General features: G+C 43.4%; 1 protein-coding gene across 14 annotated transcripts in view; it reads right to left on the bottom strand.

Moving 5' to 3' along the window:
• Nucleotides 1-19,079, bottom strand: part of SLC14A1 (solute carrier family 14 member 1 (Kidd blood group)) — a 52,901-nt gene that overhangs the window by 18,196 nt on the left and 15,626 nt on the right. For 3 of the 14 annotated variants that reach the window (XM_074383530.1, XM_074383527.1, XM_074383526.1), the window contains 4 exons: nucleotides 9,737-17,275; nucleotides 6,268-9,058; nucleotides 3,226-3,382; nucleotides 2,473-2,662 (listed from right to left, as the gene is read on the bottom strand). In XM_074383530.1, the coding sequence (XP_074239631.1) occupies nucleotides 2,473-2,662; nucleotides 3,226-3,382; nucleotides 6,268-6,414 (494 nt within the window). In that variant the 5' untranslated portion in view covers nucleotides 6,415-9,058; nucleotides 9,737-17,275. The other 11 variants (XM_074383528.1, XM_074383531.1, XM_074383529.1 and 8 more) reach the window with 11 other exon arrangements.

Consider the following 19,079-nt stretch of genomic DNA (forward strand, 5'->3'; position numbering starts at 1 on the left):
ACTATTTCCATCTTTGTGTCCATGTTTACTCAATGTTTAGCTCCCACTTATAAGTGAAAATGGGCAGTATTTGATTTTCTGTTTCTATGTTAATTCACTTAGGATAACGGCCTCCAGATGCATCCATGTGGCTGCGAAGTACATGATTTCAATCTTTTTATGGCTATGTAGTAGTTCATGGTGTATATGTACCACATATTCTTTATCTACTCCACTGTTGATGGGCACCTAGATTGATTCCATGTATTTGCTATTGTGAACAGTGCTGAATTGAACATGTGAGTGCAGGTGTCTTTTGGGTAGAACAATTTCCTTTCCTTTGGGTATATTCCCAGTAATAGGATTGCTGGGTCAAATGGTAATTTTATTTTAGTACTTTGAGAAATCTCCAAACTACTTTCTACAGGGGCTGAGCTAATTTACATTTCTACCAACAGTGTATAAGCATTCTACTCTGACCAAAATGGTCCTGGTTTCATAATTGATAACTAGAATCCCCCTAGTGAGAAATGGAAGAATTTCCATAGACTAAGCTCCAACGCTGACAAGCCAGGTCCCCCATAGCTCTGACAGTTGACAATGTCTGGCACAGGATCCACTTCCCGAGGGCCTGGCACTCAAGGGCGATGTCTGTAGGGGGACGGGGGAGTAAAGAATGGTGAAGTGAGTGGGTGAGGTCTAGTGCTGGGCTTGAGCAGGAGGTGCTACAAACAGCGAGCCACACTGCAGGGGCTGGTACAGGATAGCGTGACAGCTGCTTCTTGGCTTGTTTCTAACTGGGCCAGGAGGCACCGTTGCAACAGGCAAGATGATGTCACATACATTAACCTGAATGAACATTAAAGGTGGGACTCCCTGTTCAAAAGTTCTTTGTCTCCCTTAAATAATCCTTGAGGGCATATTGGAGGTGACGCAATTTGCAATGATGCAACTCAGAAACTGGGACTACACGTGATGACAATGGAGAGCTATGCAGACTTGTCCTCTCAACAGCTGACTTGGAGATGTTAATGCTTGAATCTGATTGGAAAATTAATGACAACATCTATAAATTGTGGAATGCCATAGTTAAAGCCACAGCAAGACCTATGTTTACTTACAACAGAGGATTGCCATTTTAATGCAGTCTTTTCAGACCAAGGAAAGTAAAACATTTGAAACTAACATATATACATATGACTTGTCTTCTAAGTAATATCTGACAAAAAATAGTTGATCATGTCATCAGAGCAAAAGAATAAAGGAATATTCAATATGACACAAATCTAGATTCTATCCCCAAACTGAGAAGACCTTTTCTTGGCCTGCATTGGAACAGAGTGTAACCTAAGCTATACAATTCCCTTCTACAGAGAGCAAATCAGCCTCCTTGAAATTGATGGAAAAGTGAAACATTTGCTAAGTCCCTCCCCATGGACCTCTTCAGGCAATTTGCAGCGAGTATTACAAGAGTTTAGTTGTGTGATGACCACACTGGGGATTATGCGTTAATCCCAGACACCTGAAATACTGGTCCCCTCCTTGAAGGAACTGGCTAGTGAGGAGCTGTCTACTGTCCTGGTGAGAGTCAGCTCATCAATTCTTCAGTGACAGATCAATTTATGACATACATGCTATTTTTAATCTAATGCATGTATCAGTAGACTCGCCGAGGCTTCTTAAGTCAGAATCTACTGCCGAGTGCGGTAGATTACGCCTGTAATCCCAGCACTTTGGGAGGCCGAGGCGGGTGGATCACGAGGTCAAGAGATCGAGACCATCCTGGTCAACATGGTGAAACCCCGTCTCTACTAAATATACAAAAAATTAGCTGGGCATGGTGGCGCGTGCCTGTAATCCCAGCTACTCAGGAGGCTGAGGCAGGAGAATTGCCTGAGCCAGGAGGCGGAGGTTGTGGTGAGCTGAGATTGCGCCATTGCACTCCAGCCTGGGTAACAAGAGCGAAACTCCGTCTCCAAAAAAAAAAAAAAAAAAAAAAAAAAATCTACTAAGTTGGAATTTATAGTTATTCTTTTCTCCAGGAGCTGAGCTGACTTTTGCATTGTCTATGAAGAATGAGTTTGCCAAACTCATCATGGCAACAAGCTATAATGGGGATTATTAAGCCACTAAAACTTTTCCTGAACTCATATGCACTTTTGCTCGAATAGAATGCTGATAACAAATAATTTTATCAATCATTAAAGAAGATTCCTTCAGAACCCCTCCAGGGAATTACTTGTAGTTTAGTTCTGGTTAGCACATAATGCCATAAGAATCTGGCATTGTTTAGACCAGCCACTTATTCAGATATCAAAGGTAAGAGACTGTAACTGATTCTCTGACCTCTGACTAAAGGCAAATATGAAGAGTTCTTTGGACTAAAGGTTGTTTCTCCTGGGAAGGATATGGCTTTACTACCGTTGCCCATAGTAACTGGTCAGCCCCTGTGTCTTAGAAGGGAGCTGAGAAGTCTGGAAAGGGTGCACCTACCTGTCCTGGCTGAGCAAAAGGGCCATCAGAGTGGAGATCACTGTTCCCAGCCAGCCAGTGAGAGCCCACCAGGGATTCTGAACAAGAAGTCCCACCAGAATCAGGATTCCACTGATGGGGTTGTTGACGAACACCACTTGGGATATGCCCCGAAGAATCCAGTTGACAAACTGGAGCACCACAGGTTTGTCTGGAAGGGATGAGATAAAGCAGAGCTGAGGAAGCAGCCAGCTGACACTCTTCAACCACAGGCCCACCCTGAGCAAAATCAGCAAAATCTCCTGGAAGTCAAATGTGCTTCTGATATTTCTTTATCTCTTTCTCTCTGAACGCTTTGTCCCTTTAGTTGCACCCAGATCCCTGCATCTATCTACCATATGCTCAACTCACATGGCCCTTCCTAGAATCTAAGCTCCTGAAAGCATCGAATGCACTTACTTATCATGCTTACAGGCACAAACTCTGAAGCCAAAGGAATGAATTGCCAATAGTAAATTTAACTTTTAAGTACTGAAACTACAGGATGAAGCCAGGTGTCGTCTTCTAATATGAGCTGGGCCCTGGCCACTGTCTCCATAAGAAAAAAAAAATTTGGAGAAGTTTGCAGGTTAAAAGATAAAAAGTAGAAAAACACTGTAAAGAGATCTATAAAAAGTTGGACAATATAGCTAAAGATATAAGTGGAAGTACCAGGAAACCATTTCCCCCAAAGCTGCTTCTCCCATCTTTCCAAAAGATGAAAGCATAAATTACCTTTAAGCCAGTTGGCAAGTTCTTTCATATCACCGGTGACATAGCCAAGAGCTTTGGGGAAGCACCTTCTCCCTCGACACGGTGAAACTTGGTTTTCACCCCTGTCCACTCTAACCATAGCGGGGCTATCCTCCATGGCTATCTCTTCCTCTGGCTCCTTGAGGGAAGGACAGAGTTCATAAGTATCCCTAAAGCAGAGCCCTCCAAATTAGCCAGCTTTGGGCCTGGTTACAGCAGAAGATCTTGACCATTATATTCCACAGAACTTAAGAGAGAACCATTTTCCTCCTGAAATGCCACCACAGAGCTTACTGCCCAAACCGAAATCCCACAGTACCTTTGTTATCAGTGTCTCTAATGCTACCATGAGAAGTTTATGGTCTTTAATTTCATAATGCGCAGTGTCTGGTCCAACAAACATTTACTGAGCACATATTTCCTACACTTAAGGAGCTCAGTCTAGTTGAGAAGACTGAAAAACAGTTAATGTCAACAGAATGAGTCGAATCATATAGAAATAACCAAAATCCAGTGCTTAGGCTCCAGGCTCTCAATTAAGGACCAAGAAATCATGTTATGGAATGGCCTGCTCACCAATGCGGGCTGATCAGCTACTTGTCAAAACAGGCAGCCTTCTAAATTAAGTTTTTATTTTACAAAAGTTTTATTTTTAAAAGATGGAAAGGGAAGAAATTTAAAAAACTGTGTGTGTTGACACTGCCTCCCCACCCTCTGCTAGTCCAAGATTGCTTGAATCTGTCCTTATGTCATATGACTGCCTCAGATACTCTTTACTTTTGGAATTTGTTATTTAAATGTGTAAAACCAGGCAAGAATGCTATTTCACCAAGGTAGAGAAACTGGGACAGATGGAATTGGACAAAGCTGTTGAAAACCAAAGAGCTGTAATCTAAGGATTGTATGATAGAAAAATGTGCAGGGCATAATTATAGTAAACACACCTCTGGAACATAAGAACACTGTTACCATGACTGTGTTCACTATGGGACCATTCACTTCTCATGATAGATTTCTTTTTCTGCAAAAAGCACCAATATCACCAGAATTTGGTACCTTGAAGACAAAAATGATGATTTCATAGTGCTGATGGTAGACATAAAAGAGTACCAGTGGCATAATCCCAGAGGCAGGCTGAGGGAGGGAGCCAATGGCAAAACCACCTTGAGTGTGCAAGAGCAGCCAACAGCACAGCCAGGTCAATTGGGAAGCAGGGAAACGCCAAAATCATCAGACCCTGGAAGGCATAATTGTGGAATGTTGAAGCCACAGCCATATAAGACACGACTACATGACTAAAGAAACACTGAAAGCCCATGCAGAGAAACCAGTCTATCTTCTCCATGTTGCCAGGCTGTGGTAAAATGGTCCTCATGGCTATTTCTGGCCCCATCATTGTTCCATCTACCATATCTAACAAATTATCTAACAAATAGCAATGAATAGATAGTAAATTATATCTATTTTAAAAAACTGAACTCTAGCTTTGGCTTCTATTAATCCCAGTAAGGAAATCAATATGAGTAACTGATTTATTGCTAACAATTACATTTCAATTGTATTACTTCACTGCCCAACTAACCATTCTGCTTTTTAAATAATGATGAACTACTAATTGTTGCACAAAAAAGCAGCTATTTATACACTGCATTCCAGACCAAGGTCATCTTGTCTTGGCAAAACAGTGTTGACACCAACATCTGTGTGAATCTTCGTGGTCAGGAACCAAAGCTAAGTCCATATGGAGCTGAGTTGGCTCCATAGTTAAAGATGAAAAATTGTATGAATAATTAAGCACCTATGAAAAATTACCTTTTATTTCATAACCTGTCAAAGTTGTGATTATCATTTATTTTCAGATTATCTTCTTCAAATTTCATAGCTGAAAATATTGCTTGGTCAGCCCCTGCCTCTGCTGCAGTAACCCATTTTCAAAGCCATACCAACTTATGGGAGGCATCAGGCTCAGCTCAGGCAAGGACTAGCAGCCCAAAGACAACTGCCTTGAGTTTCTGGAACTGAATCTATGAAGCCCTAAGGTGGCAGTATCAAATGCAAACACTCAGGTGGCATTTTCCATCAACTACCAAAGCAGGAACTTGGGCTATTTCAGAACAAATGAATTCTGTTCTCAAAATTTCTGGCATACATTTATTTATTTTAGAGGGGTTTAAATATCCCATCACCTCAGAGATTTTAGAGATACAGATTCGAAACCTGATAATATAACTGGCCAGACGTGATTGAGAACCTGAATGGCCTGAGTCTCCTGTTGAGCCACCCAAAGTTAAGTAAAGATTAAACTAGCTTTCTCTAAATCTACAGCCCAACATATAGAAGATTTATTGCAATTTGTGAATCTAATTTCAACATAATTGGGGTGCATTGTAGGGCTAGGATTCCTGCAGAGAAGGGTCTTCTCATGACCTGAGCAGACAGTTGCTGCTGTTTCAGAGTCCCCAGGAACCATTTATTCTGAACTGCTGAACCCTTCTGGAGCCCCTGGGAGCCCTGACTACTTGCTTCAGAAGTCAGGCATGAGAACTCCTTAGGAGAAAATAACTTAAAGCTGTAGTACACGCTAGAATTTTGCCATGCTAGAATATTTGCATTCCTTGGGGAACTTTAAGAGTCCACACATCCTAACTGGGAAGACAATGCAAAGCTATGGAGCCAGGACCTGCCGATGCTCAGATATCTTAGCCCCAGTGAAGTAGCCATTAATTTCAACTAAAAAGAAGGGACAATAAATAAAAGGCACTCTAATAAAGTAGACACAGGGTAAATGTAAAGCCACAGGTGACTTCACTCCAGCTTTTTCATGGCTGTCAAAACTCCTCGGCTCAATGGTCCAGCCTCCAAACCAAGATGAGCACTGCAGGGCTTTTTGGACCGAGATCCCTGTGCTTTTGGCTCATCTCACAGCCAACCCCGACTTCCCAGGCTCTGCCCAGAAAAGACACACCAGAATTTGGAGCAGGCTCCCAGGTTCCCCGAGCCAGAGGCTGCATGAAGGAAGCATACCTGTTCCTGAGACCCATCTGCCAGGGCCAAGCTTAGCGGGTCGATGCCTCTGTGCGCTGCCTCACCAGCTTTAGTTCCAAAAGGGTCCTTCCAAACAGGACCATGACGGGCGTCCCCAGCGCCACCAATCAAAGACCGTCCATTCATCCTTCCTTTTTCTCAATACGTGACAAAGGGCAAAAATATGTGAATCAGCGTGACGTGTGCCCTAGCTCCAACGACCATGCAAAAGGCAAGTTGAGGGAGGCTGGAGCACACCCAGCAGGTTCCTGGTGAGGGAAGACATGGCCCCACATGGGAGACTTCTAACAGAGGAGGACTTCCCCTTCACCAAAGAGCTCGCAGTGGGTGGAGGGACATCCAGCCAACTATGGATATTAAATGTTCATTTACTTTGCCTAAGAAAAAATAGTAACAATGGCAAGCCATCCTACACGGAGACCAATGCCCAGATTTTGTTCTGCTGTGTGTCTCTGCTGGTGGATCTGAAGCTGCCTGTTCCAGAGGGGAGAATGGACTTCATGCTCTGAAACGTTTGGGGGCAGATTGTAAAGGCTGCATCTTGGGGACCAACACCCTCGCAACAGGTTGCCCTACAACAGGTTCCCCTGGTCTTGTTTATGAAACATGGGAAGAAGGATGCATGATGCAGGCTCTATTTTCTGTAGTAAGATACTAGCCACAGTTTGTATGCATTCACAAGCCTGCTTTGAGACTTTCCTAAGTGGTGTTTTTTTTTTTTTTTTTTTTTTTTTTTTGCCTGTGCCACCACATCCAGCTAATTTTTAAAATTATTTTTACTATTTTTTTTTGCAGAGACAAAGTCTCATTGTGTTGTCCAGGCTGGTTTTGAATTCCTGGCCTCAAGTGATCATCCCACCTCGGCCTCCCAAAGCACTGGGGATTACAGGCATAAGTCACTGTGCCAGGCCAGGAATTCTTAAATTCTGAACATTACTATGTTAATAATAAACAGTTTTTAGTTGAATTCTACAAATGTGGCAGCTTTTTATAAATTTTCTTTTTCCTTTTTAAAAGTTCATTGCATCCAAGAATATCACTCTTTTTCCAGAAGTTTCAAAACAGTTTGCGCGTGTGGTATTTCTCTTTTTCTCCCTCTGTTGTTTATTCTAATTTTACTATTTTCTACTGGCTTGGCCTGAAACCTGAAAACCTACTCTTTACCAGAGTGACTCAGAAAAATCCACAATTTTGGAAAATACTTCTGGCATGTCTCAGGTAATATTGTGCATGTGCATGCATGTGTATCTGCCTATGGTAAACTAGCTGGCTAGTTCTGCTCACGCTGATGTGCCTGTGTGTTGCATTATGAATATTTTTATTTGATAAAGAACAAATGGTTAAGAAATCCAGTGGTAAGGCCCTCATGTTATATAAAGCTAAAGACAAAGAAATAAAGAATGAAGAATGAAAAAGAGACAAGCAGGGGTTGTCACATTCTCTCAGTGTAGACACCTTCCCCTTCTGCCCCTGCCTGGTGCCTGCCTTTCCCCTACCATGAAAATCACACATCTTGGAGAACCACTTCCTTGAGTTCAACATCAGTATTTTCCTAGAAGCAAGAGACTGGGAAATTTGAGAGCTAGGTAGGATTTTAGAGACCAAGTAGTTCAAGCTTTCTTCTTTTTTTTTGAGACAGAGTTTTGTGCTTGTCACCCAGGCTGGAGTGCAATGGCATGATCTCAGCTCACTGCATCCTCTGCCTCCCAAGTTCAAGTGGTTATCCTGCCTCAGCCTCCTGAGTAGCTGGGATTATAGTCATATGCCACCACACCTGGCTAATTTTGTATTTTTATTAGAGACAGGGTTTTACCATGTTGGTCAGGCTGGTCTTGAACTCCTGATCTCAAATGATCTACCTGCCTCAGCCTCCCAAAGTGCTGGGATTACAGGCATGAGCCACCATGCTGGCCCAAGACTTCATTTTATAGAAGAGAAAACTGAGGTTCAGAGTGGGCACCATCTAAATTCACTCAGCATGTGGCAGGCAGAGTGGATCTTGTGAAATAGGTCAGCTCTGGTGGTTCTTAATTTTTCAGTCTGGGGTAAGGCACATTAATGCCACCCAAGGTTCTGTTCAAGTTGACATATAAGTGAAGCAGCAGTTTCTGTGGGCTGGAGTCTGCAGCAGGGGCCAGGAATAGGCGATGCAGTGGGCACAGACTGTCTTCACAGTCCCTGTGAACTATTCTTGAGGTGGGGTTGAATAACCACAGAGAAAGGGCTCTGCCATCCCCAGTTTTACCCTATGCCCTTGCCAGAAGCAGTTACTCTCTGACAAACAAATGTCTCCTTGTGCCTCAAAGCTGACATATCTACAGCAAGGCTTGTGTGTGCTGTAAGTTAACATCCCAAGAATATTCTGGAAGCTGCGCCTGAAGAGCTTACCAGCAGAAGTCAAAAGCACTTTTCATCTCCCAGATCACTAGTAAAATGAAGCAGTGCTTGGCGTTTTCATACGAGGCAGTATCAAGATTTCAGTTCAACTAATCTCCTCTATTTTATCACATGAAATAAAATGTATTCTATTGCTGGCATGTACTAGAAATATGTGCAATTGGAGAGACCTGAAGTCTTCAATTTTCCATGCCTCAGCTATTACTTTTAAAAATAATATGAAGTGTTGGCTATGAATATGGAAGAAAGCATTTAAACACGCATGCTCTAGCATAATAAACAGATCTTCAGCATTGGCACTAATTTTGTACTTACTATAATCTTTATTTTAGGTAGTTTTTAAGTGGCAGGAGAGGCCGAGTGTTCTTTAAAGCTGTAATCAGAAACAAAGAAAACGCTGTCAGATATCCCTGTGTCCTCGTTAAAACACTTCCCTCCTTAGAAAACGCTACTCTCAGAAGTCTTGGTTCCACACATCAGAAAGTGCAGCTGCAAGGAAACTGCCGAGTTCGTGGCTTTCTTTAGTTGTGACTGACTCGTTCTCCTCATGGGTGCACAGAACATTTCCTTCAGCATGACGGCACATGCAGAGGAGTCCATAAATCCATCACTGGAAAGGGCCATTCCCAGTTGACTACTTTTTTCTTTTGAGTCATGTAGACACTTGTCTCAAACTTATTTCAAGAACACAGTCTGAATTGTTATTTCAAGAACATGGCTCGAAACTCCTAATAGTGTCAATTAACTCAGAATCATTGGTCACCTCGCGTGGACACCTCCCTGCAAACCCTCTTCCACATCAGCTTAGGTGCTGCATGCACCTTGCTTCAGAAATCACGAATAAAGCATGCCTTTGAGCTACCAGGAAGAAGCCTGTGGCTTTGGCAAATTGCTTTCTAGTCTATCAGAACTCTGATTTTGCTACTTCTGATCAAGTCTGGCAACATAAAACATTTTCTCCATTAAGAAAAATAGAAAAACTTTGGACTCTGAAGACAAGCTCCAAATGGTGAATAGTGGGAAGTGAATAGAAATGAGAATGGGTACTTACACCACTCTAGCTGGCTTCCTGACGGCAGAAGGCAGTGGCTGATAAAGATTTGCCCGGCTCCACAGCAAGGGAGAGTGCGTCCCAGGAGATAGTGCTGGAGGGAGGCACCTAACAGTTATATACCCAGAGCCCTGCTCTGCTCTGTGTGTTTGTGGGCTCAGCTTTCTCCTCCCACTGCAGGCACCAATGCCAAAGCAACACCAAGGAACTGGTCCCCTGGCTTCAGTACCTGATGTCTCTTTCTCTCTCGCTCTCTGTTCTTGACACGGTGCCAACTGCTTTGCCATTGTTTCCACGGCATTCCAAGATCTTTGACCAGCAAGAATCCTACCAAAATGCATCTTTTTCTTCTGTTTCCTCTGGCCCCCTTCTCATGTTTTTGGAAAGATTTACAACTGAAAAAAGGATCAACATGTTAAAGTAAAAACCATGGGGCAGGTTTGCTGCCGTGTGGACTCGGAAGCTAAGTACTCCTGGGGTAAAATTTTCTTAGACTTACTTGACACAACTTCTGTACAGATACAAGACTCCAGTAAGAGCCTGAGGGGCTGTTGGGAGGGTAGGGAAGATAAAGTACATGCAAGTTGTTTTCTGTAAGCCAGGCACCCTTTTCTCCAGTGAAGAGAAAACAAAAATATCAGTGTTCCCCTGGTATGTCCCTCTTTCCAGTTGAGAATGCTCGGACATACTCTGCTGCCTCTTAAAATTCAGGAAGCAAACATTCCATAGCAGGGGGATCTAAAACTGAATTAAAATCTCTCTTCCTTCCTCCTTCTTTTTAAATTTCAATTTTGTGGCTTGTTCTGTTATGGTAAAAATCTAACTGAAATGTACTTTTATGAGCACAGAATTTAAAAAAAAATGTAATCCCACAGCCAGCCATGCAGCTATCATAGGTCTTCTTTCGTCTGGGTCTCTTGTCCGCTTGGATGTGCAGATAGTACTTATCAGCCTTCAGCAAGGTGGCCTGTGGCTGGGAGCTCTCTGGCTCCACCCACTGGATACCCGCCAGACCACAGGTTCCTTGTCTGCTTGGGACATCCTTCCTCCAAGTGCCTCTGGAGCACTGGGGCCTGAGGGGGAACCCATAGGTCCAGGTTTATAATAAGAGTTTTGAGGTTCAGGCAGATCTCCTTCCAAAATTTTTTCCCTGGTTAAAAAGAAAGGAGCAAATAAGCTCCTAGAGTTTCCCTGAAGTAGAAAAATGAATCACCAGAAGACAGTGTGAGTGGCCTGCTTTGGGAATGAAAGGAATCATACGAGTATCTCCACGACTTCCTTATGCAAATGGGCCACTGTCCCTGATAGAAACAATAACCATAGTGAGAAGGATAAGAATTGCCACAAATGGTTGAGCATTTGCAAAAATCCTATGCTATACTATTGTCCCCATTTTGTAGGTGAGTAAACTGAGGCTCAGAGTTTAAATAACTTACTCAGTCTGACTCAGCCTTTGTACTTTTAACCACTCTAGTGCTGTCCAGTATTTCCAACTTCTGCCCATATGTTTGCTTTTCATTCATTCATTTATTCATTCATTCACTCAACTCAGCCATGATGCAAATTTATGGACCTCATCCTGAAGCTGCTTCCACACGACACCCATGCAGGCTTCTGCCTCAGTGGCACTGGTCAGGGCTGAGGGTGTGTAGTGAGTCTCAGGCCTTCTTGGAAAAACCACCTCTTTCTTTACCCACCCTCCCACACTGGCCTTTCTCCTGGTCCCTGTAAAGCCACACCTTAAGTGGGGGTCACAAAACACCCAGCCTTGCCATATTGTATGCACAAGGCAGTGCAAAGCTCATGGAATTTCAAGTCAGATAGACCTGAGTTTGAATACTGGCTTTTCTCTGACAAGCTGTATGACCTTAGGCTTGTTCCTCACTGTCTCTGAGCCTCAGATTCCTCAGTGTAGAGTGGGATAACTTTACCTCCTTTATAAAGTCGTGATGAGGGATGACATCTTTAAAGCACCATGCTGAACACGTAGAGGTGCCACCATTCTGATGCCTGCCCCTCTTAATTGGCATTGGTGTTCCTTGGGAATTTCCAAATGGGAACTTCCTCCTGGCTTCAATAAGGGGACAAGCTTCTCCTTGGCTTTGACATCAGAAGGGGTGCAGTTATGAGTACAGAGGAAACCATTTGCTTCATTCAAGAACTGTAAACTAGGTAGGTTTCTGATGCAGGGCTTGCCAAGTTCTCATGTTGCAGGATCCTGAGATGCCAGGGTCCGCTGCCACCTTGTTGCTGTAGACAACTGGGCACCCAATATTGTGTGCATACATGTGTTCTCGGTGCTTTTAAGCAGCCTAATCGTACAATACAATGACCTTTTCTCTGTTATTTCTACAGTAGCTCCTTTATTATTTCCAGAGAGTCATTTGCTGAGTATTTATGCCCTTACATTGTCTTTCCTTGCTCTTTCCCATGCATCTCCTCTTTGGGTGCCCCTCTCTGTTCTTGTTCCAGGTGAATGCACCTTCCAGCACTCTGCATAGAACGATCACAAATGAACATACAAAAAGCTGCTCTCCTCTTCCACTTTCTCCTTGGAGTTTCTGCCCCTAGGATGTTTTCTCTCTCCTTCCCCTCCTCATGTTCTGCCCAAATCAGTTTGGATTTCCCGGTGGGCTTCTGTGCACTTAAAGCAATTTACATCTCTTTTCCTCACTGAGCATGAAATCATGCCCCCCCCAGCCCTGAAAAGGTTCTGGTAATGCCTTTTTATTTTTAAAATACGTCTCATGATGCACAGTCCTGTCTGGGCTGGAAGGTACTGGATGATGAAGTCAGGATCCAATAGCTCTCTTTATTCATAATGGACCTCCCTCTTTCCAGAAAGATGTTGAGACAGTTCATCAGATGTATGTAAGAGGATATAAGGACTAGGTGACAAAGTGGAGAAGGGAGAACGCAACTATGGATAAAACACAATTTTAATATTTTTTCTATACCTTGCATTTGTAGGTATTTCTAAATTTGTGTTGTTTTAATCAAATTATTATAACACTGTTTCATTTGATTGCTGCTTGATATTGATCTATGCACAGGCAATTTAATGTTACAAATAATTGACACCTCAAGAGTATGTAATTGGGTAGTGCCCACACTGAGAAATTCTGAAAGATATTCTCATGCTTCCCTGTCTCCTCACCCGCCATGAAGAGAGTAGCAAGGACTACAAGTATGGAAGAGAATGTTCCTTTGTAGTGTGTTCTGAGCCTACTGACTTCTTTGGTTTGGAAAACAGTCAGACAAAAAGGTGCCAGATGAGAGCCAAAACTCCCAGAATGACACTTTGAGGAGACCCTTTGTGATAGGCATTCCCTAGAGTGAAGCCAAAGGCCAAGCTGGAGCAGAGTGCAAACATCTCACTCAAACCACCTCCACCCGCCCTTGCTAGGGGAACACGATGATGGGTGATGACAGGAGGAACTGAGGTCCCCAAATTTTTAGTTCTTAAATGCAATCCTGCAATTATTCCATCCATTTTAGGAGTGTAAGGGGATCAATAGCTGGGAACATCCAGAGATGTTATTCCTCTGGCACAAAGCAGAGAGGGTCCAGGTAATCTCCATCCTTACCTACAGCTTTCATCAGATGCCCACCTGTCACCTTTCCAGGTTTTAAATTAAAATCAGACCAGTATAAGATTCATAAGGTAGTCTCTGGTGTCCTGGGCCAATGTGTAAGGGTGTGTAGGTTGTGTGCTACAAAAATGCACAACATCTAAGGGGTCACTATTAATGTCCTAGACATTTGTGTGCTTATTGCAATAAAGTTCTTGCAGATGGCACTAAAATGTCTTGAGAAAAGGGGTGCTAGTACGTCTTTGTGCAAGGAACCATCTTGTCTAGCCATACGAGAAATACCCTGAGCTTTTAAAAATTTTCATTTTTTATTTTTTTGAACTCTAAGAAGATAGCTTTTGTTTCTTTTTTCTTTCTTTCTTTTTTATTTTTTAGACACAGTCATGCTCTGTTGCCCAGGCTGGAGTACAGTGGTGTAATTTAGGCTCACTGCAACCTCCACCTCCCAGGTTCAAGCAATTCTCCTGCCTCAGCCTTCTGAGTAGCTGAGATTACAGGCCTGCACCAGCATGCCTGGCTAATTTTGCATTTTTAGTAGAGATGGGATTTCACCATGTTGGCCAGGCTGGTCTTGAACCCTTGATCTCAAGTGATCCACCGCCTCAGCCTCCCAAAGTGCTGGGATTATAGGCATGAGCCACTACGCCTGGTAAGAAGAAAAGCTTCCCTGATCGGGAACTGAACCAGGGCTATGGTGGTGAGAGCGCCAAATCCTACCCACTAGACCACCCGGGGCATCATCCTCCCTCCCAGGCTTATGCCTTTTGTTTCTTCAAGCTTAAAAAAAAAATCATTTCTCAACGAGGACAATAGGGGAAGAAGTAGGAAGAGAATCATTTCAATCTCTTTAGGCTCAGATGAAAAGGAGAGTAAAGTGTTGGGAAAAATAAGGGATGGGGACTGGCATGGCTGTAGTTCCTAGTCCCTCTTTTGAGGGTAAACCACATATTGGATTATTCTCTCACTGTGAAAGATACGGGGATGCTGGCCCCAAGCTCAGGAAGTTGAGCTCGATTTGATAATTGGGCCAGGAAGAAGAGGTGGGGTGGTCTGGCATCACCATTGCGAATGGGGTTTGCTGGACACCCAGATCTATCTGCTGCCATTTTGTCTGAAAGTTTACCAAACCAAAACATCAGAGGGCTCAGAATGCACTGCAAAGGAATGTTCTGTTCCAATCTTGGAGTCCTTGCATTCTCTTTGTGGGGCAGGGGGTGGGGGTGGGGTATTGAGGGAACAGAGAAGCATGAGAATCTCTTGTCGAATTCCTGAGTGTGGGTGCTGCCCAATTACATACTCTTGAAGTGCACATTATTTGTAACATTAAACTCAGGATCTGAGTTACTCACCAGGGGCCTGGCTGGGATGGGGCAGGTATGTTAAAGTGCAGCTGCTCTCTGGTGCTGTGGAGGTGGCAGCTGGCTCAGGCTCCTTCCTCATCATTTGTCTCAACTGGAGACTTGAGTGTCTGTTGGCTACACAGTTTTGTCTGCTCGGCCTGATTTAAGGACCTTTTGTAGTTATTAGGAATCCTCACTGTTACTGTTCCTGTGCCTTATACGAATTGGCGGCCAAGAGCTGGAGAGTGATACAAACTCTCTTCGCCCTGCCCCCTTCTCCCATTCCCCTGCCTCTTCCTTCCTTTCTCTTGGTATTGCCGAGGCTGGGTTGGGGGCCAAAGGCAGAAGAAACTTAAGGGCAAACTGGGCAAACTATTCAATGATCTGTCCCATCAGTCGACTTGAACCTGGAGCACATTGCATCCTCAATTCTTGAGTTGCTAAGCTGAAGTATTATGATTTAACTGACCACAGCCTTAGCAACTCTCACCGTAACAACACTGGCCCAAGAAATACAGTTTGCAGGGGTACTGCAGACACGGAGGAGAATCCCCTATGTCTCTAGCATGGTATCCTGTTGTTAAAGAATAAACCTGACTCCAACTTTTCTTTGAAAGCTGAATTAAAACCCAGTAGAGAAAGCTTCATTTCTTTTGGATATGACATCTCTTAGTAGTACTTAAAAAAAAAAATCAGCTAAGCATTACAGCACCATTATCCTTTCTGTATAGCATTGGACAAAACCAAAATTTTCCATTACTCGTTCAAAATTCAGATGAATAAATGGTGACAGAACTAAAAGAAGGGTTCCTAATTAATCAAAAACCTCTGCTTTTAAATAAAAGATGGTGACTCTCAACACTGTTCCGTTAGTTGGAGAACTGTTCTCGTTGACTTAGTTTCTTGTACTGGAAGAAGCTAGGTTTTAATTCAGCTTCTTGGGACCAGTGGCGCCTTCTCCCAGCTGAGGTTTCAATTCTGGGTCCTGGAGAGATAGAACTGTGAAAAGAAACAGGGCATAGCAGGGAGAGATGGGTTTCCCATCATTGTATCAATTTTCCCTACCTGCAGTCTTTTTCTCACTCAGCCGAGGTTGCTGATTATTTTCTCCCAACACCTGGACCAAGGGACATATTTAAGTTGGGGACTAATATTTAGTTTTGTCCTATGGCCTGTGGTGGCTGGGATGTGCTAATGTGAGTGAAGTCAGAGAGTTGATTCCTCAGTAGGTCGTTTGGCTCTCTAGCCCCCAGAAGCATAACACACTGGCAGACTGGCCAGCTAATCTAAAGGTGTCAGTGGAGGTCTGAAAGTGGGACAGGGTAGCATGGATGGGTGAGGAAAAGTCCTTATTCCATACAGAAGAGTGCCTAAGGCATGGTTCAGGAGATGTCATCTTTGAAGGCAAGGGTCTGTGATCTCATAATTAAACCCATGTGGACATGGACAATGAATCAAACATTATTGAGTGAGATGGAAAAACTCAGGCAGAAATTTAAACACACATCATGATCTGATGAACAATATCCCTGTGTGGACTTTTAATACTCAACATCACTTAGCATTTTGGCTCCTTCTGACTCACATTTTTGTAAAACTTGGGGTCTACAGAATCTCTGAGAGACTTGACTGCCATGTAAGTTTCACAACTAATTGCTCAATAGTTTTTTTATTTTTAGTTTTTATAGTCAAGGGGTCTTGCTAGGTTGCCTAGGCTGATCTTGAACTCCTGGCCTCAAGCAATCCTCCCACCTTAGCCTTCCAAAATGCTGGGATTATGGGTGAGGATCACACTTGACCTTCAATAGGTTTTTATCCTCAATGTTTAAAAAGGAGAAATTTACTTTAAATGAACATCCATGACAGCCTTGAAGGATGAAGAAAAGTTACCCAGGGGCATCCCAGGTGGTTGGTGGAGTACCCAGAGCTATGTTCTGTTTTTAATCTAAGATTTCTCTTTGAGGAGATGGTGAGGGCTCTGGCCTTTCCTCTTGATTATGGCAAGAGATGATGCATTATGGTCCCTAGAGTAGCCTCAAGCATTATTATTATTATTATTATTTTTGCCTCAAACAGATTGTTCCATTTATTTCTCTACTTGTTATTGAAAAATCATCCTAATCCTAAGAAGAAAACCCTACAATATGGCTTCCTCATGGAGGCCATTAACTTTTGTACTCCTTCCTTCAGTAGATTCACGCTGGGCAAAGCTATCTCTCCTGTTATCTTTTTCCTCAATCCCAATGTGACATCCATTTACTTCTCAACTTGGCTTCTGAACTTTCTTGTCCATTAGATCTACCCACCTTTCTTGTTCCATCCATTCATTCATCCATCCATTGTCTGAGAGATGCCAATCCTCCTTCATTTAGGAGGATTCCTAAATGAAGAACATGCTGCTCTTGATTTTAAGGATTTTAGTTTGGTGAAATTCTCTCTTTCTGAATCTTCTCCTCAGCTCCTAAATGTGTGTTGCCTCCAGTGTTGGCTTGAATTCTCAGCTCTTCCTTATATATTTTCCCTTGGCAAATTCCTGAGTCCTGCTTTCCCATTCTGCTTCATCCCACTATAGCATATTGTGTTTAGCTGATTTATTGGGAAGAGTCCTGGAGAAGGAATGGAAAGATGCTAGTTCTGACAAGGTTGCCATTTCATTTATTAGCTTCTCAATTGCTCACTTCTTAGGAGAAGAGTTGGGCTAACTCCATGATTCTCAGGCTTGTCTGTACATGGGAATTACTTGGAGAGCTTTTAAAAATGTGGCTGCAGCATTCCTCCCCTAGAGAGTCTATTGTAATTAGTTTGGGGTACGGGGATTTTTAAAGTTTTCTTGGTGATTCTAATGTGCTGGCAAGGTTGAGAACCACTATGCTACATCTACCTAACCCTAATTCTCCACTCTCCAAAACAGGGAACTGCATCACAGTGGGATCAGATAGATTTTGGAGTTTAAAAGACTAGATTCAATTTCTAGCCAGCAATAGCACCTCAGGGAAAATCGCCTCACCTTTTTGAGTTTAATTTCACTATGAAATTAATGAAGATTAATAAAATTTACCCACCAAATATAAGGATTAAACAAGATCATAGAACAGGACAGGCATTCAAGGAAAGGTAATTATTATTATTTTCTCCTAAAACAGTTCCTGTCTCTGACTTCATTATTCCTGCCAGTGGTGTTATCATTCTCTCAGTTCCTAGGCTTGACAAATGCTTGCAGAGTGAGCACTAGATGGTAGAGCTGATAATCCTCCCTCATGAAGGAGGAATGAAGGTTTAATTTCACTGCCTTTGGTGAATGTTTTCAGGTCTTGCTATTCAGAGTGTGGTCCACAGATCAGCAGCATTGACATCCCCTGGAACTTGTTTAGAAATGAGGCATCTCAGCGGCCACCCCACCCTCCCCCCCACCTCTGACCTTCAGGATCAGAATTCGCAGGGGATTTGTGTGCACATTACTGTTTGGAAAGCACTGCTCTAAAGCATCCCTGTCCTCGAGACTAGGTGAAAAGGCATGAGTTTACCCCCTAGAGTGGCGACAGTTTACAAATTCCAATGTCTTGTTTGGAGATGCCATGGTGAGCCCAAGTGAGTCATGGTGGTATTCCAGCTGGCAGCAGGGAATGTGCTGTCGCATGCTGGGCCACGCAAGCGGAAGGCAACACTCTAGGCCAAGCCTTGTCATCCCATTAAACTCTGTCAAGTCACTCCATCATGTTCCGCCCTCTGCGTGATACTGGTTGCTTCACATAGGTTTGGTGGGTGCCTTGAGGCCATCAGTTACCATGAGAGATCATCACATGTCACAGGAGGGTGATGCTCGCACGTACAGGGGCAGGGCTTCCTCCAGCCCAGGGAGCCTGGCAGCACCTCCTATGGTCTAGCCAGAGGCCTCTGCATCCTGCCCTCCCACAGGACTGACGCCCACTGCACTGCAGAAGATATCCCCACCCCAGGGTTTCTGAAGCATTTTCTTGGTGGGCCCCATGCCCTGGTTTTTCTATCTTGGATTCCTTGACTTTTGCACACTCAGGGACCCCGCAATAATTCTCTCCCATGACACCCCAGAATACATACAACTTCTTTAGCCAGAAGGCCAAAAACTAAAGCACTGTGCGGAACTGTACTTTCTATAGCCTATATTACAATAATAGACATGTTGAAGGCAATTTCCTAAATGACACTGCCATCCCATCTGCTATCTCTCCTACCCCAGGACAGGAGTGGGTAAGCATCTTCCATTATGACTTCTGTGGAGGAAAGGTGAAACTTCAGGCCACAACCATTGGCGTGCATCTCCCAAAATATATCTCTTTCCTCTTACCATAATTACAGGATTTTGCTAGTGTGTGCTTTATGGAGCTTCCTCACTTGCTGGCTAGCTTCCTGAGGGCAGAGCCTGGGATGGTC

This window comes from Saimiri boliviensis, chromosome 13 (assembly GCF_048565385.1).
Source record: "Saimiri boliviensis isolate mSaiBol1 chromosome 13, mSaiBol1.pri, whole genome shotgun sequence".
Classification (NCBI taxonomy): domain Eukaryota; kingdom Metazoa; phylum Chordata; class Mammalia; order Primates; family Cebidae; genus Saimiri; species Saimiri boliviensis.